At 47.5% G+C, this 23,907-nt stretch overlaps 2 protein-coding genes and 1 pseudogene across 6 annotated transcripts in view; 1 reads left to right on the forward strand and 2 right to left on the reverse strand.

Annotated features, from left to right (window-relative positions):
• Positions 1 to 340: 340 nt before the first annotated feature.
• On the reverse strand, positions 341 to 3,325 carry NMB (neuromedin B). Of its 4 annotated transcripts, none has more exons than XM_084773354.1 (3): positions 3,060 to 3,325; positions 2,193 to 2,365; positions 341 to 606 (listed from the first exon to the last, which is right to left on the reverse strand). In XM_084773354.1, the coding sequence occupies exons 1-3, from the start codon at positions 3,214 to 3,216 to the stop codon at positions 547 to 549; spliced, it is 390 nt and encodes a 129-aa protein (XP_084629480.1). In that variant the 5' UTR covers positions 3,217 to 3,325; the 3' UTR covers positions 341 to 546. The 4 variants fall into 4 exon arrangements, with proteins under 4 accessions (XP_084629480.1, XP_084629481.1, XP_084629482.1 ...); XM_084773355.1 differs by having other exon boundaries at positions 341 to 611; XM_084773356.1 differs by lacking the exon at positions 341 to 606 and adding an exon at positions 1,119 to 1,240.
• A 10,890-nt stretch (positions 3,326 to 14,215) lies between these two features.
• The window catches only part of SEC11A (SEC11 homolog A, signal peptidase complex subunit), a 40,853-nt gene continuing 31,161 nt past the window's right edge, over positions 14,216 to 23,907 (reverse strand). The window contains exons 5-6 of the mRNA XM_084772458.1: positions 15,030 to 15,087; positions 14,216 to 14,740 (exon numbers count right to left, since the gene is read on the reverse strand). Coding sequence (XP_084628584.1) covers positions 14,690 to 14,740; positions 15,030 to 15,087 — 109 coding nt within the window. The 3' untranslated portion in view covers positions 14,216 to 14,689. The remainder of the gene's footprint in view (positions 14,741 to 15,029; positions 15,088 to 23,907) is intronic.
• LOC311592255 (large ribosomal subunit protein uL4-like) lies at positions 15,771 to 22,450 on the forward strand (annotated as a pseudogene). The gene has a single exon. The product of its transcript is annotated as a large ribosomal subunit protein uL4-like (transcript).

The following is a 23,907-nucleotide window of genomic DNA, read 5'->3' on the forward strand; positions in this document are numbered from 1 at the left end:
TGGCAACCTGTATGGAGGTCGCTACAGTCAGAGAAGGGCTGGATACCAGCGTGGTCCTTTCTTGTCTACACCAGGTACTGCACTAAATCTTGGCCTGGGGGATGAAAGATGGGTGAGTGTGGCAGAGTGTAGGCAGCCTCCCATTGCAGGCAAAGAAACTTCAGGTAGCAGAAGACAGCAAAACTCAGGGCTGGCAGTGGGCCTGTGCACTGCGAGGTGGCAATCACTCGTGGCCTGGCTGGTACCATGGCAACGGCTTTCCCAAGACCACCCCATCTCGCTGAACATCCATCCCATCCATCCCTTTCCTGAAATGTGGGTGGAAGGAGAGGCCCAGGCGTTCTGTGTAAAGCCCAGTGTTTTTATTCACAACTTCACCAGGGAAGCAAGAAACACAGTAGCAAAGACTTTGTGTCTGCATTGTCAACATTCCTGGTCACCCAACCAGAAATCACAGTAACGGAGTAGCACATTTGAGCTTAGGATTTCTGTCCAGATGGGGCCACTGCTGGGGTTCCATTCAGCACCTTCACTGGATGGAGACGCTTAGCGTTGCGTCTGTCCCATCATTGGCATCACTCCTGCAGTACTGGCTCCAGCAGCCTCCTGTACTGAAGACAGAAGGAGAAGACGCGACTCTGGAGTCCACAGTCGTAGGGATGTGCTGGGGATAGGTGAGGGCGGGCAGGGACGGGCTCTCAGCTGAGCCTCTGAGTGAGTACCTTTCTCCCTGGAAGGCCTTAGGAGTCAGGGGTAATGGTTTTCCCAGAATGTGGCCCCAGTTTCACAGGGTAGTCATGACAACTAAAGGACACCACCGAAATCAAGTCCAAGGCACTAGGCAAGTGTCAGCGACATGCCACTGTCCCCAAGCCCTGCTCCAGACCCCACGCTGATTCTCCTGCCACTGGCCACGGCAGTATTGCTTCCTCTGAGATCTTGCTGGTTGGTCTTGGTATTTCAGGCCTTCAAAGTAACGTCCCTAGAGGGGATGCCATCTCTCTTTGGACTCAGCCAGCCTAAGCTTCTGGCTCTTGCACCTGAGGTTCCTGGGGTGATTGTTGGGACTGGAGGTAGGACCTTCTCTAAGGAATGTCACTTCTATGCACAACGTGCTAGTCACAGTGGGGCACATGAAGGGGGTCAGTGGCAGCAGATAGCGCCAGAGGCTTGCTGATCGGTGATAGGAGCGTTCTGTGTGCGCAGCACTGTACTGCACGTGTGATATAAATTATCTCATCTACTGGGGTGGGGGAAAAGGAGGGGTTATTTCCATTTGATGAAGAACATGAAGCTTAGCCCGGTGACATTTCTACGATCACCCAGCTACTAAGCGGCTAGTGATGGCCCCAGCACACACATCCTCCCCCATCACACTACCTTCTGCACGCAGCAACAGTACCAGGCAGAGTAGTGTGCAGTGGGGACAAGGCCAGGAACAAAGAATGGAGGAGCTGCCACCCAACCAGGCAGGACACTAAGGCCCTGAGCACCACAGGCCAGTGCTGCATAACCAGCAGTGATCTGAGCTCCCTCCCCACCTGGGGAGCATTAATGTTGATGTCTAAAGGTTTTTTTGTTTTTGTTTTTCTCCAAACTCCTGATCTGAAACCATCCTCCTGCTTCAACCTCTGAAGTATCTGGGGTCTTCAGGCAAGTGTGCCCATTCTTGGCCCGGAAAGAAATTTATCACCACTTGGCTGGGGGGGATATGCTACTGGCATGCCGTGGGTAGAGACCAGCATCCTAAAGTCACAGGACAGTCCTGCAGAGCCTTGGCTGTCAAGAGCCTGCTGTTGGTAAATGGATGGGAGGGTGGGAAACAAGCTGGTCCTGGGCCCCGTCTCCACTGGTAACTTCCCTTCCCACTTCTAGGCCTCCAGGATCACAGCTCGACCAAACACAAGCACAGACGCCTGGCTAGCACAGCGGATGACAGTTGGGGCGGGCAAGGCTGTGTGGCAAGGAGGAGGAAGCTCTGTTTAAGGGCTAGAATAACCCTAGCCTGTGCCTTCAGACTGGGCATGGGCAAGGAGGAACGTTCCCCCGTGCAGCCTGCTTCTTCATTTTTCTAGTCACTGGAATATTCCCCTTTGAGCCCTGGAGCCCTGGCTAGGCGGTCCCACCCTGAAGCCATGCTGGCTGGCAGTTCTTCCATCCTGCGGCTGCGGCTGACTGCGGTAGGGGCTCACCTGGACTGGGGCAGCTGGACCACCGAGGTTCACGCCTAGAGCTTTCTTCAGCAGGAGGAGCCTGAGCAGATCATGACTCAGCTGCAGTCTCGGGTCCCTCTGGGTGTTGGGGGAGGCTGTCCCCACCAGTGACAGGCTCGGGGGCTCCAGACTCTTCTTGCCCATGAAGTGACCTAAAATGGAGGTGCCAAGGTAGATAGATGGAAGCTAAGGAGTAGGGGCCCTATTACCACAAGCAAATTCTGGTCTATTCTACCTTTCAGCTCTCACAGTGGGAAGACAAGAAACGTTCCTTCTCAGCAAGAAGCCACAGATGTCTGGGTGGAGGCAAAGCTGACTACCTCAGATTTTCCTGACCTGCTGGGGGGGGGGGGTTAGGGTAGATAGCCTTGGGACCAGGGAGATAACGTGCTAGGGAAGGAAGTGGAAGAGGTGCCTTCCCATAGGAATATGCAGATGAACAGACCTGGCAGTCTGCCTAAGGGAAAGGGGACTGACTGGCAACCACATCTAAGATGCTGGCCCAGCCCTGTCTTAAACTTGCTGAGTGGGTTATCTTAGACAAGTCCCTGACTGCTGGGGTCTGTCAAACTGGATGAGCCCCCGGGGCCTTCAGGAGTTCTGCCACTAAGAGCCTCCAGAGGGTTGAAAGGAAAATTGGGGAAGGAGGCACGCTTGTCAGGGTCCTCTAAGACTCACTGGTCAGCGGGGCGGTGGTGGCGCACGCCTTTAATCCCAGCATTTGGGAGGCAAAGGCAGGCGGATCGCTGTGAGTTCGAGACCAGCCTGGTCTACAAAGCGAGTCCAGGACAGTCAAGGATACACAGTGAGACCCTGTCTCGAAAAACCAAAATAAAAAAGACTCACCGGTCGCCCAGAGGTTGCCCCGAGGGTGCACTCGAATCTTGCTGGCTCGGCTCCGGAGCTCCGGGAGATCCCAGTTGAAGGGTGCGACGCCGGCAGCAAACAACGCGAAGAGCAGGACACCGCGGAGCAGCCAAGAGCCCCTTGCCTGCCGGGTCATGGCTGTGGCGAGCGGGCTCTTCTCTGGCACTATTGGATGCTAGTTCGCGAAGCCCGCCTTGCAGCCTTTTAAACTACAGTCTAGAGCGGAGTCGGCCAGAGGAGCCGAGCTCGCCCCGCCCCCTGCAGGCTCCGCCCACACAGCCCCGGTGTAGGTCCTCCCTCACTGGGGTTTCCAGCAGAAACCCACCACAATCTTGTGCAACCTGGAGTGTGGCACCGCCCCACTGCAAAGGTGGCTCCCAAAGCCCTCCGTGGATACGAACACAGCTTTCTACCATCATGTCCTTACATCAGCCCTCAAAGAGTCTCCTTAAAACTAAAGTGGAGCAAGAAGCCTGCTCTTAGCAGCATGGGTGTTTGGCATCCTCCCGCAAAGGAACTCCACGAAAGAATTCTGTCACCTCCTGTCTGGAAGAATCAGATCCTTGTTTGTACCGCTCTGCTCTCTCATAAACAGCACACGCTGGGTAACCCGGAAAAGCTCTGTGCCCAGAACGGGGATAGGATGATTCGGAAGGGAGCGAGCAGCTGTGTCCTAGTAGCGGCATTGGAGGGCCTGGCCCATCATAGCTGGCCATGAGGCAGACCCACTGGGCAGGTCAGAGCAGTGGAAAGAGCGCTGGACCAGATGACACCTTCTTCTACTGTGAAATGGAAATAATGGTAGTCCATAGCTTTAGTAGTTTTACAAATTTCAGTACACCTACTTGTGGTTTGTTTTGTTTTTCTTTTTAAGGAAGTGTTACTGGGTAGCTCTGGCTGTCCTGGAACTCACTATGTAGACCAGGCTGGCCTTGAATTCAGAGATCTGTCAGCTTCCGGCTCCTGAGTGCTGGGATTAAAGGTGTGCGCCAACACTGCCTGGCAACACAACTATTTGATAAGGAGCAGAACTATGTCTTCCTAGCTGGTCTTGGGAAATATCCTCAGCCCTCAGTGGCACTTAGTGGACAAGGACAGATATGTGCTCCAACCATTTATTTTTGTTTAGCTGCTCGCTGCACACCAACATTTGGACCTCTGTGGGAGAGACAGGAGGGGACACTAACTCCCCGCTCCCTGTTCACCGGCTCGTTAGAAACTAGGTCAAGGAGTGACTGATAGAATGGGGTGTGAAGTCTTGGGCTCTCTCCTGGAACACTTGTGGGGCATTACAGAACCTACAGGCGTCAAGATGGCACCTTGCTAGCTTAATCTTTTTATGTTTGAGACAAGGTCTTTCTATGTAGCTCTGGCTTTCCTGGAACCTGTTATATAGACCAGATTGAACTGAATTTACAGCAATTCTCCTGTCTCAGTTCCCCCAAGTACCGGGAATACAGGTGTGAGATGCCACACTTGTTTTGTTAACACCTACACAGGCTAGCTGAGCAGAGCCCAGCAGTCCTCAGGATCACCATCCTTCAAGGACATTCTTGACATTCCTGTGATGTCAGAGGTTAGCATGTTAGACGTTTCCCTCAATTGTGCTCTGTGTGTATGTGTGTGTGTGTGTATCCACGCATGTGCGCGCACAATTTCCAGGGGTCAGTTCTTGCTCCCACTTTGAGGCAGCGTCTCTCGTTTCTGCTGCTTTGCCGTGTGGTCCAGTTTAGCAGGCACACAAGCTTCTGGTTATTTTCCAATCTATCTCTCTCATCTCACCATTGGAATACTGATCACATGTATGTGTTACTACATATGTTTTTTTTCATGTGGGTTCTAGGAATCTGAACTGAGGTCAGTTTCGTTGCAGCAAGTGCTTTCACCCACTGAGTTATACCTACAGCCCACACCATATTTTTAAAAAATATGCATTATTTTTATGTATTTATGAGTGCTCTCTCTGCACATACACCTGCACACCAGAAGAGGGCATCAGATCCCAGTATAGACGGTTGTGAGCCACCATGTGGTTGTTGGGAATTGAACTCAGGACCTCTGGAGGAGCAGTCAGTGCCCTCCCTTCTGAGCCATCTCTCCGGCCCCCCAGGACCTTATTTTTTGAGGCAGGGTCTCTTGCTGAACCTGGAGCTCACTGATTAAAGACAGGCTGGCCAGCAAACCTAGAGATCCCCATTTCTCTACCACCCCAGCGCTGGGATTTCAGATGCTTGTCAACACCCCTGGCTTTTTAGCTGGTGCTGTGGCTCTGAACTCAGGTCCTGATGCTTGCGTGGTGAGTGCTTTACTGAGCCATCTCCCAGGCCCAGGGAAGCTTTCTGAGCCTGTGACACTGAGGTTCAGGAGTGGGGCACACAGGACAGTGGCAGTCCATTTCTGGCCCTGGCTTTTCCCTTCAATCTCCTTGGTTCTCACCCCCAAGCTGACATTTACACCTCCCTGCTCTCTTGTCACAGCTTAGCCATGGTGTTCAGATATAGCTCTTATCACCTTCCATGATAATCATTCCCTCTCTCCTGCATCCATCACACCGCCAGGCTACCTCTTTGGTCCACAGATGTAGGAAGCAAGGGAAATAGTACTTAGTGAGTGCTGCCTTCCTTAACTGCTTGAAGGAACTCACCTGGCATGCTTCTCTCTCTTATTGCTGAAGAGCTCATCAGAGGTTGAGTTACTTTGCCCAGATGTTTCACTGGAGTCGGGCTTCAGGTCTGTCACGACGCTTTTGGGGCACTGCCTCGCGCTCCCAAAGCTGTAAGAGACACAGCTCTCCCTAACACGCGTGCTCCTGTTTCCCCACGCCATCTTCTCAGTACCCAGTTGAGTTTTGGGTTCTCAAGGAGCAGAGCTAGTGGCACTGGCCTTTCCAGTCTCACTGCTCTGCAAGTGACCAGGGCCTGGAGTTCTGTTCTCACAAGTTCACACGTCAGAAGACTAGCTCCATCTGACACACACTCGGTCCCTGGCTCACAGCAGGAAGCCAGAAAGCCACCACTCCACTGAACCCACTGAACACAGTGAGAACACAGGGTGCCAAGCAGCCCTGGAAGTGGCCAGCCCAAGCAGTGTTCCTAACTATTTGCCTGTAACATTCATACTACAAGGGGAGAGTTACATAACTGAATATCTTCAACCCCAAAGAGGGCTTTAGAAATGTTTTTGGATTTTAGAGTCTTAGACTCACTGTGGAGGCCAAGGCTGGCCTTGAACTCAAAATCCTCCTGCTTCAGCCTTTCCAGCGCTGGGATGTGCAGCGCCACTCTTGACTGTCTAACTAGGTTTGCGGACTTGGGAATCTGGTAGATTCTAAGGGATTTGATAATCTGAGCCAACCCAAGGAAGAGAAGGACTTCGCAAATCGAGGTTTTCTGTGATAGTCCATTCAGTTCCCACAGGCGGGACAGGGTATGGCACCCAGTGCAGCAACACGAAGGGAACAGCAGGACTGTTGTGCACCGACCTGCAAAGACGCAGTGCAAACTCCTGAACTCTGTTTTCTCTCCCGGATGGAACAGAGGTTACTCTGACACATGTTAGATAGGAAACAACAGCTCTTCCTTTGCAGCCTTTGCTGGAGCTGCAGCCACCAAAATGAGGCTCAGTCCCTCTGTGAGTTCCGACTGAAGCAAATAAGCGGCATTTCAGTGAACCCTCTCACTTTCAGAAGAACATGATGTCTTTCCCCTTCCAAAGAGCTGAGACAGAAGCATGATGTTGGATCCGTGACCACTGGAAAGGATGATGAAGTTCAGGTTGTCCGAGGACACCGCAAAGGTCAGCAGATCAGCCAAGTGGTCCAGGCGTCCAGGTGTATAGGCCATCTGCACTGAAAAGGGGCAGCAAGAAGAGGCTAACGGAACCACTGTCCACGTGGGCATCCACCCAGCAAGGAGGCCTCCGCCGGGCTAAAGCTGGACAAAGACCGCAAGAAGATGCTGGAAGGGAAAGCCAAGGCTCCACAAGTAGGAGACGAGAAGGGCAAAAGCAAGGATAGGTGAGACAGCGCAGGGCTGGGAGCAGATCATGCACAGCGTCACTCAAGACGGCTGGTGCAGAAAGAGACAGGAGGAGTAATGTGTCAGGAACTGTAAAGAACTTTTTAGAACAGCACCTGCTGGGATCCTAGGAAAAGCAAAGCCTGAAGCCTGAAGCTGGTTACCAAGAAACGTTCGCTTGTTAGTAGTGAGACCAGAGAGTGTCCACACAAGAGTGTCCTGCCAACATGCCTATGACATCTTGGTTCTTCAACCAAAATGCCATGGCGCACACATCATTTCTTTTCCTTCCTTCTTTCCCCCTCTCTCTCATTTGTTTGTTTGTTTATAGGTATAGAGTTCTGCCTGCATGTACACCTGCAGGCCAGAAGAGGGCACCAGATGGTTGTGAGCCACCATGTGGTTGCTGGGAATTGAACTCAGGGCCTTTGGAAGAGCAGCCAGTGCTCTTAACCTCTGAGCCATCTCTCTAGTGCCCCCCCCCCTTTTTTTTTTAACAATGATCTTGCTTCTGATTCTTAAGTGTGGGTGAGATTTAGTGTGGCACTTAAGGCGTGAGCCACCATACTTGTCTCTACCTCAACTCTTGACTAGTTCTCTACAGCATTCTGGTTTTGGCTTAAATAAGTGTCAGGCTGAGAGCTTTGACCAAAGCTTTATGTAAGCTAATTTACTTGCCTAACATTAAGTTCTGAATATAAGTTTATCTAACTAGACTCCTTGAATTAAAGCTGAAACCTGGTTTAGCAATCCAAATAGACGGGACAATTAAAGTGATGGTTCTAGAGAAGTGACTCTTAATTGAGAGTGGGTAGAAGCATGCCAGAACGCCTAAGACGGGAAATACAGCTTGGAAGTCAGAGTCAATAGAGCAATTTAACAGTATATAAGAAAAGAGTGGTTTTTTTTTTTTAATACAAACTTAAGAAAAACCAAGGTAGCGGGCTGGAGAGATAGCTCAGCGGTTAAGAGCACTGATTGCTCTTCCAGAGGTCCTGAGTTCAATTCCCAGCAACCACATGGTGACTCACAAACATCTATAATGTGATCTGACGCCCTCTCTGGCCTGCAGGGGTACAAGCAGGCAGAGCAATATATACATAATAAATAAATCTTTAAAAAATTAAAAAGAAAAAAAGAAAAACCAAGGTAGCAAGGTAAAATATTCTTGGCAGAGGAAAGTAAGAGACTGTGGCGGGAGGGTCTTAGAATAGTGAGGGTAACTGATTTCTATTTCCTCAAGAGGCCTAGATCTAGAAGTTTATACAAGACTATATAAGGAAAGTTGAAACTCCCCCTATGGGTGAGGGGAGGTGGCTTTTTTGGTTTGTTTATGTTTTGAAACTGTGTCTCATGTAGCTCATGTTGGCCTTGAGTTTACTTTTATAGCTAAGGCTGGGCCTTAAATTTCTGATGCATCTGCCTCCACCTCTCCCTGTGCTGGGATTGCAGGCATGGCTGCCACAGCCACTCAGGAGGTGGCTTTTTTTAGATGTCGCCAAAACTAACTACACTGGAACCTTCTGGGAAACAGCCTGAGGACCGTTACCAGGCTGATTTGCACAGGGATTGTTGCGCAATGCCACAGGGTGGTCCAAGAGTTCTCTGGCCTTTGGGACCACTATAAGCTTTCTTTTATTACTTTTGGGGGGGCATTTTGAGCAGGGTTTCTCTGTGTAGCTCTGGCTGTCCTGGAGCTCATCCTGTAGACCAGGCTGGCCTCAAACTCACAGAGACCCTCCTGCCTCTGCCTCCCAAGTGCTGGGATTAAAGGTATGTGCCAGCACCACCTAACTTTCTTTTTATTACATTTTATGCCCATTCCACAAAGCACAGAAATAGCAGTTTCCTTCTTTGTACTAGACACTAGGAAACCAAGAGTCAAAGGATACACACCTCTTCCAGCAGACAACAGAATCTTTTGCTACCTTAGGTTTTACTGATTTTGCATCTATTTTTTTAAAGATTTTATTTACTTATTATTATGTATACAGTGCTCTGCCTGCATGTACACTTGCAGGCCAGAAGAGGGCATCAGGTCCCATTACAGATGGTTGTGAGCCACTATGTGGTTGCTGGGAATTGAACTCAGGACCTCTGGAAGAGCAGCTGGTGCCCTTAACTACTGAGCCATCTCTCCGGCCCCTTCGCATCTGGTTTTATCCATTTCCTCTCCAACAATTATTTCAATTCTAATGTCTTCAGTTACAATTTTATATTTTATCACATAGTATGATATTTATCTGTACAGAACAAGACAAGTACATAAATCGGTGTAAAAATAACCACAGTACTGTAACAGGCACTAGGGGATACCCAAAGATGAATTCAAAATCAGACCTGTCTCAGTGCCTAAAGGAGTCAATCTCACTCTAGTGGGAAGAGCAACCCAGAGGAAGCCGGCTGCCCTGAGGTGATGCTAGAGACAAAGCACTGGGCAGGCTGAAGCAGGAAGCACCGCACACACCGACTGGATGCTCCCCAGCATCTTCTTGTGATCACACTAAGGCCCTCCCTATGTGGGAAGTATGTTATGCGTGCCCCACCCACTAAGGTAAAGTGCCCAAAGGGCATCAAAGACCTTGCTCACTTACCTCTGTAGCTGGGCCTAGCTGAAAACCTGAACACAGCGGATGGTCAATAAACACCTGCTGAATGGATGAGAAAATGCTTAGCTACACCCCAGGCAGTGAGCAGCACAGGCAAAGGTTTACACCACAAAGCCCACATGGGTGCGGAGAACGGGGCCTGGGGAGAGCTGAGGCTGGAAGAGTCCTGAGGGCTTAAAGTGACTCTTAGGAGGAATGTCTTAACAATATGTGGGGAGCCTTGCTCGTTTTAGTCTCAATTGCATCCCTTGAATAAGCGGCATTCTTTCTATGTCCAGACATACTTTGTGAGGAGAGGGTCACATCTGCTTCCCACAGCCCCTGGTATTGCTCAGTCCTAGCCACAGAACAGTGGTGAAGGTACAGGTGGGCGGAAACCAGCTTGCACCGGCTCCCTCACTCAAAGAGCACCTGGAGGAAGGGAGCGAGTCCATGCAGCCAGCTACAATTAGATGATCATTTCAAGCTCAACAGAGTCAGAACACCACCATAGGGAGGATGAAGGCGGGCGGTGGAACAGTGCCTTCCCATGTGATGAGCGCTGGCTGGAGCTGACAAAACACTAAGGCAAAGACCAAAGCTAGAGAGCCTCTGTGCAACTCCCCAGAAAAGTACACAAGCATCCAAGAAAGCTGAGGCTCTCTCAGAAGCCTATGACCCCTGTGGTAAAGCGGCAAATGCCAACAGTCCCACTGGAAACAAGGACCTAGGAAGAGTCTGCAGGCATACAGGAACAAGAAAGCAGAATTAATGTTAAAAAACAAAAATCTGGAAAGGTACATGTTGCTTAAACGGAGCCATGGTGAAAGGAAGTTTTCAGATTCAACTTTGGCAGGGCCAAGAGAGAATGCACTTACTAAATAACAGGAAAGTACAAATCACTTTAATGATTCATACGCTCTGATCGGAGATACTACACCGCTGCTTCCAGGGCCTGATTATACCCAACACTTAACACGCATGCTGCTTCATGCTACTGGGGAAACAGAGCAGTGTCTATAAAATGAGGCTCCTGCAGAGAGGAGCTCCCAACCCGCAGGAATCTTGAGACCGTACCCCAGATCCAAAACACTGTAAAGCTGTCAAGGATCAGTATAGAGGAGTAACTTCTGAAGACAGTGACTCAGACAAGGTGAGAGAATGAGGCGATATAGTGGAAACCCCAGGGAAGGGGCATGGGGTGCACATTCAATGTAGCTGCATTCAAAGCCTGAACCTCACTTGCAGGAGAGTTCAGTCAAGGGAGACTCCTGAAAGTAAAAGGCACACCTAAAGTAATTACCCACAACGCCCACGGACTGGACCACTAGGGCAGGGAAACACGACAAGACAGAGAAGAACAGGGGCAACACGACTGGTACTCAAGCAATAGGGAGCGGTAAATGCTAATGAAAATGGATGGCTAGGGCTGGAGAGATGGCTCAGAGGTTAAGAGCACACCATCTGCTCTTCCGAAGGTCCCGAGTTCAATTCCCAGCAACCACACAGTGGCACACAACCACCTGTAATGAGATCTGGTGCGTGCTTGTGGTGGGCAGGCACACGTGTGGGCAGAATACTGTATAGATAATAAATAAATCTTAAAAAAGAAAAGAAAAGAAAATGGATGGCTGAAGGGAGACGGGGCTTAGCCGTGACACACACAGGCACCACCTGAGCCTGGAAGGATTAGCTGAGAGGCTTCATGGGCTGCCCTAGGAGCTTGAGTTCAAAGATGGAGTTGTGGGGCTGGAGCTGAGGAAATGACACGGAGACGAAGATTTATTAGCTGGCGTCGTGAGAGCCAAGAGCTCATCCTCGTATCCAGTTCCAATTTAAAGTCTCATCAGTTCTCACTCCTGTTTTAACTCTTTCCAGGGGCTGAGTCCTCCACACTTCCCTTTACTCTTGCTGAAGGCCAAAGAACTGGGAAGGCCATCCAGTCACTGCTTAGGTTTCTCTGGCCTTCCTTACATTTTTCCTCTACTTTTGTTTGGGTGGGTTGGGTCTCACCATGGTGCCCAGTTGGTCTCAGCCTCCTGGGTGGCTTGGACTACAGGTGTGTACTGACATGCGGGGCTCATTTCTTACATTTTTCCTTTTTTAAAAGATTTGTCTTATTTTTAATTGTGTATGTGTGCATGAGTTCATGGGCTCTAGGAGACCACAAGCTTTGGGATCCCGCGTAGCTGGAGTTATGTGGGTGCTAAAATCCTGCTTCTCTGCAAAAGCACCTGTTAGGATTCTGTTTCTGTCTACTACCTATGATGTCATTGCTTACTGGCCATGGGGGCATGGCCCTGCCCAAAGCCATATAAAAGGATAAACCATCCAAGTGCCCCCCTCTTCCTACTCTTCCTGTTTCTGTCTGCCTCTCTCTGGGGTACCCCTCCCCCCTTTCCTTCTCTCCCTATGCTCATTTAATAAACTCCGTGTAACATAATATCTGGTGCCTCCCATCTCATCTCATATATAAAAGCAGTGAGTACCGATGACTCCAGGGAGCAGTCTGTCTTCAATACCCCCCATTCAAGATTTATTTTAATTTCTTATATTTTCAAAGAGCTCAAAGTATGTTTAAAACTTTTTAAAGATTTATTGTTTTTTCACAGATGTATGTGTGTGTGCTTGTGGAAGCTGGGAGGCGGCCCTGGAGCCCCTGGAACTGGAGTTCTGGTGGCTGTGAGCTGCGTTATGTGGGTTCTGGGAACCGAACTTACATCCTCTAAAGGAGCAGTGTGCGCTCTGGACAATGAACTAGCTCTCCAACCCTTATCTATCTATCTATCTATCTATCTATCTATCTATCTATCTATCTATCTATCTATCTTCCAAGACATGGTTACTCTGTGTAGCCCTGGCTGTCCTGGACTCCCTCTGTAGACCAGGCTGGCCTTGAACTCCGAGAGATCCACCTGCCTCTGCCTCCTGAGTGCTGGGATAAAAGGCGTGCGCCACCACGCCCTGCCAGCCTTTATTTTTGTATGTGAGTGTTGTATGCATGAGTTCTGTGTCTTTAGCGCCCATGGAGGCCAGAAGAGGGCATGAGGTTCCTCTGGGACCGGAGCCGCAGGCGGCTGGGAACAGATGCAGGTTGAGCAGAAAAAGGCCCCTGAGGCAGCCATGCTTGTCCTCTAACTGCTGAGCCGCCAGAGCTCTGGCTCCCCAAATCTCTTAGTTTTAAGTCTTACGGTTTAGCTTTCAACAAAATAAAAACTGGGAACATAATACCTCTCCCCTCAAAATAATCTTTTTACTTTTGGCTAATAGAGTGAGTCAAGTGTTCTAAATGCTCTGGCTACTTTTTAAGAGAAATTTAGCCTTTGTTTGTATTAGGAGCATCTAGCAAAAAAAAAAAAAGAAAAAAAGAAAAAAAGAAAAAGAGCCAGGGCACTGACCAGGAAGTACTAACCCATCTCCCACAGAGGACCATGGAGGAAGAAAGTACTCATGTTCTGCCGTGAGCTGGAGAGGCACCCTGAGCACCCTCCAGGATCATGAGGAAACATTAAGTCTCCCAGGTGGGAAGGCCATTTGTTAAGACTGATACCATCCAGCACCATATGCACAGTTTGAAGGCTGAGGCTTGGTTCTGGGTGTCAGATGGTAGCACTCTCCACAGGGAAGGCTTTGCAAGCTTGTGCATTCCACCCCATTAGCAATAAATACAGCACAGGCTGTCACCTCAGATTCTGAATAAACAGAATCCGAGCACGTGCTTACTTTGAGATTTCACATTAAACAAGAAAAACAGAATTAGAAGTGTTTTGTGTTACTGCATATTGGTTTACCGTAAATTCCGTTTCCCTGGTGGCTTCAAAATTTAAAGACAGCACAATTGGGCTTTTAGTCACTACTTCAAACTCTGTCTCCTTAAGCCTGCATTAAAGAAAATGCAAAGCCAGCCACTTAAAAGAACAGGTTTAGGCAAATTAGTTAAACAGAGTACAATGCCGGCCAGGCTCCTGCCTGTCACCTGCCTCATCCAAATGCTAACACATAGTGTGGAGAAGTGCTGAGAGGCGGCCAGGGGACAAAGGCTTGGGTGTTTTCACAGCCAGGTGAGGTTTTTCAGGGCCTCTCAGTCACATCCATCTGGAATTATATACACACCTGAGTCACACCCGAGTGAAGAATCTAAGAGATTAACTATGTGACTAAGAGATTTCCTATGAACGTCAATGGCTACTTTGGCTTCACAGAAACAAGAACAAACCTAAACAAAAAAAAAAAAAACCATTTTTTAGTATTTGGTCAACCATCATGGCTAAAGCCTTTTCTCCTTTCTAGTTTCATGAGACTAAATCTCATTTAGCCCAGGCCAGCCTTGAACTCACAGTGTAGTTGAGGAGACCTAGAACTCCTGATCCTCCTGCTTCTGGTGCTGAGATATTCCAGAGCTGGGCTAAGAGGCATGTGTCGCACTGCCCAGCCACATCAGAGCCTTTCTGAACCCATAATGGGTACTAGGAACCAGCCGAGAAAGGCACATTTCAGAAGCTTTCCCAACAAACACAATTCAGGGAAAGGGTTTCAATGTGCAAAGTCTTTTATTTAAAATTTTGAAAAGTTAAGACTTATGACCACCTCAATATGTGCCATCCCACTGTAAGGAGGAATGACAGGTTTGAACTCATGCAGAGCTGTGTTTTCATTTACAGAACTCTGTAGGCACTTTAAAAGTGAAGCTTGGCTTCAAAATACAAACACTGGGGGCTTTGGCTCAACCTTTTAATATAAAAAATTCACTGATGTACAAAAATGTGAAAGAGTGACAATGACAACATATGAAATCCTGTGATTGAAAGTCCCCTTGAGTGCACTCCATGGTGCACACGCGCCCGCCCACACATCCTCAAGTGTGGAAACAGAAACTAATGCAAACCAGTGCTACCAAGAAGTGCCAACATATGTGTCCTCCGAATATCCACCAATCAGAGCAGGATCTACTGCAAACGTCCAGTAACGCAGGCACAGCATCTTCCCGGGACAGCGGGCCGACTCCTTACTCACGATGGACCAGCACGAACAAACCCAGCAGAAACAGTACTGCGTACTGGAAAACCAAGCAGGAGCACACATCAAGGATGCTTCCACAGCGCGTAAGTCTTCTGCATTCACGAATTCACTTGTGACCAGCATCAGTTACTAACTATCCAATTATTCTTTCACACTTCAACTGTAATCCATTTAACAGCTCTCAAAATTAAACAAAAGGTCACTGTGGGGGAGGTGGACGAGTCCAGCCCTCAGGCATGCATGCGTGCTGCTGAGCTGCACCCTCAACCCAAGACTGCTTAATTTCTAATCAAACATACAGTAGGTAGGTAGGTAGGTACTCTTACCTTAAATTTAGGATAGTCATTCATGAGGATTGTCACAATTCCAATGTAAGGAACAAATCTAGAACAGACAAGCCAACAGACAACTTATCATCAGACTCACGCCCTAGATGAGGCAACTGCTAACATTTACTCAGTATTAAGTACCAGTACCTTCTACAGAGTACTAGTTTTCAGTTCACAAAGCCCACTTGCATACATTATATATGCTCCTTTCAACAGCCTGTTACAAGGAAGTTAGAACTATCACCATTTTATAGATGAGGAAACAGGATCACGCACCCAAGGTGCACGGCTTGTGTGTGGCAGAAGCAGTACCAGAGTGGAGATCTTGCTCTCTAGTTGGTAGCTCTAATTCTAGGGGCTGAGTGTGGCCTCAGAGCCTTTAGGGAGCTGCCAATCTTGGTGGAGAGACAAGGCACGCAGCAGCATATTATGAGGTACTTCTCGTTGAGTGGCCAGTGAACAGAGAGCTTTATTACAGAGCTCAGGGCTTCACCACCCACTCATTTAACCGCAGTCTGGCCTTGGCCTTCTTAATCTTTTTTTTTTTTTTTTTTTTTGGTTTTTGGAGACAGGGTTTCTCTGTGTAGCCTTGGCTGTCCTGGACTCACTTTGTAGACCAGGCTGGCCTCGAACTCACAGTGATCCACCTGCCTCTGCCTCCCGAGTGCTGGGACTAAAGGCGTGTGCCACCACGCCTGGCTCCCCCAACCCTCCCAACCCCCCCCCCCAAGAGGGTTTCTTTGTGTAGGCTTGACCTGGACTCATTTTGTAGACCAGGCTGGCCTCGAACTCACATCGATTCACCTGCCTCTGCCTCCCAAGTGCTGGTATTAAAGATGTGCGCCACCACTGCCCGGCCTTATTTTATTTTTTTTAGACAGGATCTTGAAAAGTAGCCCAGACTAGCCTTGAGCTTACTTCCACCTGCGCCAGTCTCCTAAAACACCAGGCAAGGACATGCACCACCATGCCTAGTTCTGAAATTTTTCTAGAACCATTTTATCACCACATACAGCAAACCAGTCTTCATCTCCATCTTTTTGTACATTTCTTCAGTATTTGATTTTGTAAAAAATTTTTTATATTTATTTATGTAACTTGAGTGTTTTGCCTGTGTGTATGTACGTATGATGCCTGGTGTCCACAGATGTCACAAGATCCCCTGGAACTGGAGTTACAGATGGCTGTGAGCTGCATGTGGGTGCCGAGCTGGAACCCCAGTCCTCTGAAAGAGCAATCTGTGCTCTTAACCACTGAGCTATCTCTCCAGACCTTGTACTTGATAAAAATGACAACTTGCTCTTGAAATCCTTCCTCTTTGGTTTCAAAAGCTCACAAACCTTTCTACCCCTACCTCTAGACTGCTATATCTGTACTTTCATTTCTTTCCCAAACTGGAATTATAGGTGGGTGACCAAGCACAGCATGCACTTACAGAGGCTCTGGGGATCTGAACTCAGGTCCTTACATTTGAGCAGCAATCACTTTAACCTCTGAGCCATCCCCCCAGCCCTGTGGTAACACTAGCTTTCTTTTTCTTCGTCTCCTCAAACTGGGCAAAATCACCTGGTGAAAAAATCTTAAAGAACTCGACACACTTGCCTTTGAGATTTTTTGTTTTGTTTTGTTTTTCATTACAGGGTTTCTCTGTGTAGCCCTGGCTGTCCTGGACTAGCTTTGTAGACCAGGCTGGCCCCAACCTCACAGCGATCCACCTGCCTCTGCCTCCTAAGTGCTGGGATTAAAAGCATGTGCCACACTGCCTGGCGCCTTTTGAGGTCTTTCTCATAATTTTAACTAATTTGTGGTATCTGCCTCCCCCTTCAGACTCTATGAGAGTAGCAATCTTGATCTCTCATAACCTCAAGGTCTTCTATGTCCAATCTTCCAGTAAATATGCAGATGTGTACACTTGAGAGCGTGCGCATACACACACACACACACACACACACACACACACACACACACACAGTGTTTCACCATGCCGGAGCTCAAACTTAGGGCTTCACCTAGGCCAGGCACTCACTCTATTGCTGTTCAAGCCTTTGGCCCAATACTGCCTGATGGAATGTTTGTTTGAAGAGGTTTTGCTTTTCATATTCTTGAGAAATTTCATTTTCTCCAGGCTTTAGATCTTCTCTCTATGCAAGACACCTTAACACTACTAAGAGCAGGGGCTGGGCTGGTGGGATACACATTTAATCCCAGGCCCTGGGGGACAGAGGCAGGCTGATCTCTAGAGTTCAAGGCCGGCTTGGTTTACATACCAAGTTCAAGGTCAACGAGGGCTACAAAGTGACACCCTATCTTAAAAAACAAAATAAAACAACTCACAATAATAATAACTCAGGTCAGAACAAGAAATTTCTCAGGGTATCACTGATGTGTGAGAGAAGGTGGTGCGCAAAAGTAAATGTTCAACTGTTTTCATTTCCCTTACTGCTGGGCTTCAGAGGAGACTGGCCATAGTGTGGCAATCTAGAGTCTGTCATAGAGAAAAGAGGTTGGGTCTAAGTGGACTTCAAACTCTTTATCACAGTCCACTTTCACTTTGTGAACCAACCCTTCTTGCCATGCCAAAGGCCAGAGCAACAAAAATCATCTCTTACCTAACACCTCCACCACCAAAGCCATAGGCAAACTTCAACAGACATTGTCTTTAGTGTCCTTCACTTCCTGTTAGGATCTCTACTTACTTCCCATACACGTTCTCTCTTTCTAAAAACTAAACTGGTCTTTCTCCCTCCCTTCCCTCAAACTCCCTGTCCACATGTTAGTGTTTCTTTTTGTTGTTGTTGTTTTAAAATATTTATTTTTTTATTATGTATACTGTGTGCCAGAAGAGGGCACCAGATCTCATTATAGATGGCTGTGAGCCACCATGTGGTTGCTGGGAACTGAACTCAGGACCTTTGGAAGACACGTGCATGCAGTGCTCTTAACCCCTGAGCATCTCTCTAGCCCTTGTTTTTGTTTTTGTTTTTGTTTTTGAGACAGAGTTTCTCTGTATAGCTTTGGTTGTCCTGGACTTGCTTTGTAGGCCAACCAGGCTGGCCTCGAACTCACAGCGATCCACCTGCCTCTGCCTCCCGAGTGCTAGGATTAAAGGTGTGCCACCACTGCCCGGCCATGTTAGTGTTTCTTAGCAGGTGGACCTTCGCTAACAGATCACCTGGGATGCAGTGGTAGCTCTCAGGTAGTGTTGGCCCAGCAACAGGCATGAAGCCCCGGGCTTGCTCTCCAACACCACACAAAGCAAGTAATCTCAACATTTGGGAGGTGGAGGCAGGAGGATAAGTCATTCTCAGCTACAGCAGAGAGCTCAAGACCAGCCTGGGCTACAAGAAATCCTGTATCAAACACAATAAAAGCACCACATACACTTTTCTATTGTCCACAGATTTTCTGAGTAAACAAATCCCTGAAAAATGTACCTTAAGCAATGCTCCTGAACACTCAAGTTCAGGATGTTTAGGTCTGATATAAGGTGCATCCCACAGGTATGTATGTGGTGGCAAGCAGTTTTTACCCCAGCAGACCTTGTATCAACATGTGGGTTCTCCAAGAGCCGAAAAGAGACACCTACAAAATATTGCTAAGCTCTGAAAGATATCATTAACTGGTTGAAATTCAAACCTGCAGCCACTTCCCCTTGTACTGCTCAGATACATTGGCTTGTTATAGCTGAGTTGTTAATACGCAGAGTAAGATTTTACATAAGGGAACAAATGCCACTCACAAAACTGCCTCCAGCACTAGCTCCTGTCACGTTATCTAGACAGTAGAGCATGGGCTGGAGTTCATGTGGCCACAGTACTGATATGGCTGCTGTGGCACACACAGACACAAAGGCACGCACACAAAAACAAACCTATCAGCCTAAACATCAAACAGTAAAGGAAATATGCTACACAAATTAATAGTGATTTATATTTAAGAAGTTTGGGGCAAGCTGGGAGTAGTGGTGTGTAACTTTAAATGTGATGGCTAAAGTTATGTCTTAAGTTTAGATCACTGTGCTTAAGAGAACTGTAGAACAGCAATGCCTCTAACCTGTAGGCCCCACCTGCCCAAGGACAGATAACTTCCTGGAATGCTGGGGGCTGGTGTTCATGTAAGATAACATGCTGTACTTTTTTACTTCTGTAAACAAGCTTACTTGCCCCAACTACACAGGATGTGCTTGATCACACCCAGGCAGGAAGTACAGTAAGATGTATGCTTGTTCCTAACTGGATGAAGGCGGAAGTACATAGCCTTGTGGCTGCTGCCTTTGTAAGCACCTGACTTTGGAAATTTGGTGTCATACTTTGGGAATCCCAAGTACGGACCTGGCCAATGTCCATTGTCCTGGCTAGTATTTAATAAAGCTTGCTCCAAATTTGGCTCAAAAATTGTGGTAGTGGTGAGATTAATATAATTGCAGCACTTGGGAAACAGAAGCAGGTGGATCACTGTGAGTTTGAGGCCAGCCTGCTGTATATAGTGAGTTCCAGGACACCCTGTCTTGAAGAATCCAAAAATAAAATTAAACAGAAATTTGGGGCTGACAAGATAGCTGTTAGGATTCTGCCCCAGTCTGTCTACCTGCCACTGGGTGTGGCGCTGCCCAGTCTATAAAAGGACAGACCCACCCCCTCTTCCTGTCACCTCATCTTCTTGTTTCTCTTCCTCTCTCTCTCTCTGGGGTACGTCCCCACTTTCCTTCTCTCCCCAAGCTCATCTTATTTTTTAATTGTTAAAATGGCTCACTGGGTAAAGGCTCTTACCACCAAGACTGACAATCTGAGTTTGACCCCTGGAACATTCATAGCAGGAAGAGAGAATTAACTTCCCTGGGCTGTCCTCTAACCTCTAGATTGGAACTATACAAACACTTATACAAAATCAATAACTAAAAAAAAAAAAAAAAAAAAAAGCAGGCATGGTGATGCCTTTAATCAGAGCAGGGAGGCAGAAGGAAGTAATCTCTGGGAGTTCAAGACCAGCCTGGTCTACAAAGGGAGTTTCAGACCAGCCAGGTGACACAATGAAGTTGTCAAAAAGGAAAGGAGGGGGGAAGCCTGGACCCCAGAAGCCAACTTAATAAAATACTATATAATGGCCCCAGAATAGAGTTTAGTTTTTGGAATGAGCTGCTTTGAGCTAAATGAAATGTAGGGTTTTTTTTTTAAGAGATAAGATTTCATGTAGCACGTTTCCTGTGGGAGCAGCCAGGTTGAGAGGAGTGTGGCTTTTTCCTCTCCCCATCATGGCTTGTGCCCGTCCCCTCATATTGGCGTACCCTGAAAAGGGGGAGTCATCTGGCAAGAATGTCACATTGCCAGCTGTCTTCAAAGCTCCCATTCGGTTGGATATCGTGAACTTTGTTCACACCAACTTGAGGAAGAACAGACATCCGCATGCCCGTCAGTGAACCAGCAGGTCATCAGACCAGTGCTGAGTCTTGGGGTACTGGCAGAGCTGTGGCTCGGATTCCCAGAGTTCGAGGTGGTGGGACTCACTATTCTGGCCAGGATGCCTTTTGAAATATGTGTCATGTGGGTCGCATGTTCGTGCCAACCAAAACCTGGCGTTGTTGGCATGGCACAGTGAACACAACCCAAAACCAATATGCCATCTGTTCTGCTCCAGCTGCCTCAGCCTTACCAGCTTTGGTAACGTCTAAAGGTCATTGTATTGAGGAAGTTCCCGAGCTGCCTCTGGTGGCTGAAGATAAGGTTGAAGGTTACAAGAAGACCAAGGCGACTGACTGTTCAGCTTCTTAAGAAACTTAAAGCTTGGAATGACAAAGGTCTATGCCTCTCAGAGAATGAGAGCTGGCAAAGGGCAAATGAGAATGCACTGATGTATCCAGCGCAGGGGCCCTGCATCACCTATAATGAAGCTAATGGTGTCATCAAGGCCTTTAGGAGCATCCCTGGCATTACTCTGCTTAATGTGAGCGAGCCCACCAGTAAGCTCCTGGTGGGCATGTGGGGCATTTCTGCATTTGGACTGAGAGTGCTTTCAGGAAGTTGGATGAGTCGTACAGCACTTGCCGTAAGGCTGCTTCCTCAAGAGTAACTCTAACCTTCCCATGCACAGGATGGTGAACGCAGATTTTAGCAGAATTTTGAAAAGCCCAGAAAGCCAAAGAACCCTGCGAGCACCATGCAAGAAGATTCAGTGTAGAGCCTTAAAGAAGAACCCACTGGAGAACCCGACACCCACGTTGACGCTGAACCCTTACACAAAGACTGTGCACAGGGACACTGCTCTTCTCCAGGCCAGAAACCACAGACTCAGTGTGAAGAAACGGGAAGCCACAGCTCGGGCAGCCAGGTCTGAGAAGGTTGCTGCGGAGAAGGAAGGGGACTGCAGACGAGAAGGCCGCAGTAGGCGAGCAAGAGAAGGAGCCTGCAGATGTCAGCAAGCTAAAGACACCTGCAGGCAAGAAGCTGCCAAGAAACCAGCAGCTGAGAAGAAACCTACCACAGAAGGAAAAAAGCCTGCTGCATAAACTATTAACATTTGTTTCATTCCATAAAGTAAAAAGGGACAAGCCTATTTGAATAAAAACCTAGGGACTGGAGAGATGGCTCAGCAGTCAGGAGCACTGACTGTGCTTCCAAAGGACGTGGGGGTTCAATTCCCAGGACCCACATGGCAGCTCACAACTGTCTGTAACTCTTAAGATCTGACACCCTCACACAGACATACATGCAGGCAAAACATCAATGCACATTAAAATAAAAAAAATTTCATGTAGCTCAAGCTAGCCATGAACTTTTCATCCTGTTAGCACAAGCACACAACAACCAAAAGTGCATTTTAAAAGGTATATTCAGCCAGGTGCTCTGGCGCATGGCTGTAATCCCAGCACTTGGGGAGGCAGAGGCAGGAAGATCACTGTGAGTTCGAGGTCGGCCTGGTCTACAAAGTGAGTCCAGGACAGCTAAGGCTACACAGAGAAAGCCTGTCTCAAAAAACCCATATAAATTGTAGTCCTTGTTTTAAGTCAAGAGAGAGCTCATAGACAGGCATGGTGGCGCACGACTTTAATCCCAGCACTTGGGAGGCAAAGGCAGGTGGATCTCTGTGAGTTCAAAGCCAGCCTGATCTACAAAGCGAAGCTAGGACAGCCAGCTGGCACACAGAGAAACCCTGTCTCGAAAAACCTGAAAAGAGAGAGAGAGAGAGAGAGAGAGAGAGAGAGAGAGAGAGAGAGAGAGAGAGAAGAGCACTCACATGAAACTGTTTTAAAAATTAAAAGATTTACTTTTATTATTTCTCTTCTATGAGTGTTCGCCTCATGTGCATCTGTGTACACATTCATGCCTAGTACGAGAGACGAGGTGATGAGCCTCCATGTGGCCGCTAGGAATTGAGGTGGGTCCTTTGTAACAACAAGGACTCTAAACCACTGAGGCAACTATCTCGGCCTATAGTTTTATTTTTATTTTTATTTATTTATTTTTTTTGGTTTTTCGAGACAGGGTTTCTCTGCCTATAGTTTTAATTGTCAAAATAGAGTCTCCCTATGCTGCTGCAAATAGCTTCCCCTCAAGAGAGCCCTCTGTCCCAGCTCCCAGGTAGCTAGGATTACATATGCTTGCCACTTGCACCTAGACATAAGCTTTATTTTTTATTTTCATGTAATTTATACACATTTAGTATACAGTGTACACTAAACAAGTCAGGATAATTAGCAATTCCATTTTACCATCAAAGCCTCTATCAGACATTTTGCCTGGTATACTTCACTTCCTGTTAAGAACACATTTCCTCTTCTGTTGAGACAGCTTTGTTTGGATACTTCAAATGTCACTATCCTGGTTTACCCCTTCTTTAGTCTCCTTCTTTTATTCACGATACCATTTGTACAACTGTCCTGCGGTCCTCTCATCCCTCATCCCATTGCTCTCTTCTCTGTGACTAACAGGTTCTCTTGCATGAAAAAAAAAACTTTCTGGTTTTTCCAAAGTGATCTCTATTAAATACTTAGTTGGTACAGCATTAGTTTCATTTCTAAAAATTTTACTGTATGCTACAAGATGAATTAACCTTGAAAATGAAGGCAGGTGAAAGAAGGCAAACACAGAAGACTTGATCTGTATGATCTGTTTACATGAAACAGACACGTAGGTTAGCGTGGCAGTGGCTGCAAGCGGAAGGCGAGGAGCCGTGACTGCGAATGAGGGTGGAGAGAAGCTGGAATCAGAGCCTGTAGACATACTAAACTCTGTGAGTTGTCTCACATGCGAACTGTTAGTAACATCCGGCTCAGAACCGCAGGGATCAGTGTGCAGTAATCCACAGGCACAGCCTGACTCTGTGTCTGACAAGTACAATTTCCACAAAGGGAGGTGATTCATTACATTATGTGTCAAGCTCAAGGTGGAATAATCGATGAAAAGTGAGTTGTACAGTGAAGCCCGTCTGCCAGCTGCTCATGTCCCAGGTGGTTTATTTTTCAAAGAAACTTTACTCAATTCAGACTATTACATTTTTAAATTAAAAGCCACTAAAGGACTTAAACTGTTAAAGTTTAAATTTTATATAGTTTGTGGAGTTTTAGAAGACAGAGAAACCCTGTCTTGAAAAACCAAAGCAAACCACTTGCGTCTCTACCCCTGCATTATCAACAGGCTAATAGTGAATCCTGAGGCGGTGGATGGAAGTGAGGCAATGCCACTTTCTGATAATGCTATTTCCTTAGCATCTAAATGTACCTGTAGATTTAAAACTAAAGGAAAAACAAAGACGGAAGAGATTTTGAAAAAAACATGATGGAAGCATCTTTGGAAACGAAGAAATTTAGAAATCTATTCCTCAGATGATGATCTATGTGGACTATTTTTAGCTCCAACATAGAACATAAAAATTCCCAATG

The sequence above is a fragment of the Acomys minous genome (genome assembly GCF_964271855.1).
Source record: "Acomys minous genome assembly, chromosome: 2".
Lineage (NCBI taxonomy): Eukaryota > Metazoa > Chordata > Mammalia > Rodentia > Muridae > Acomys > Acomys minous.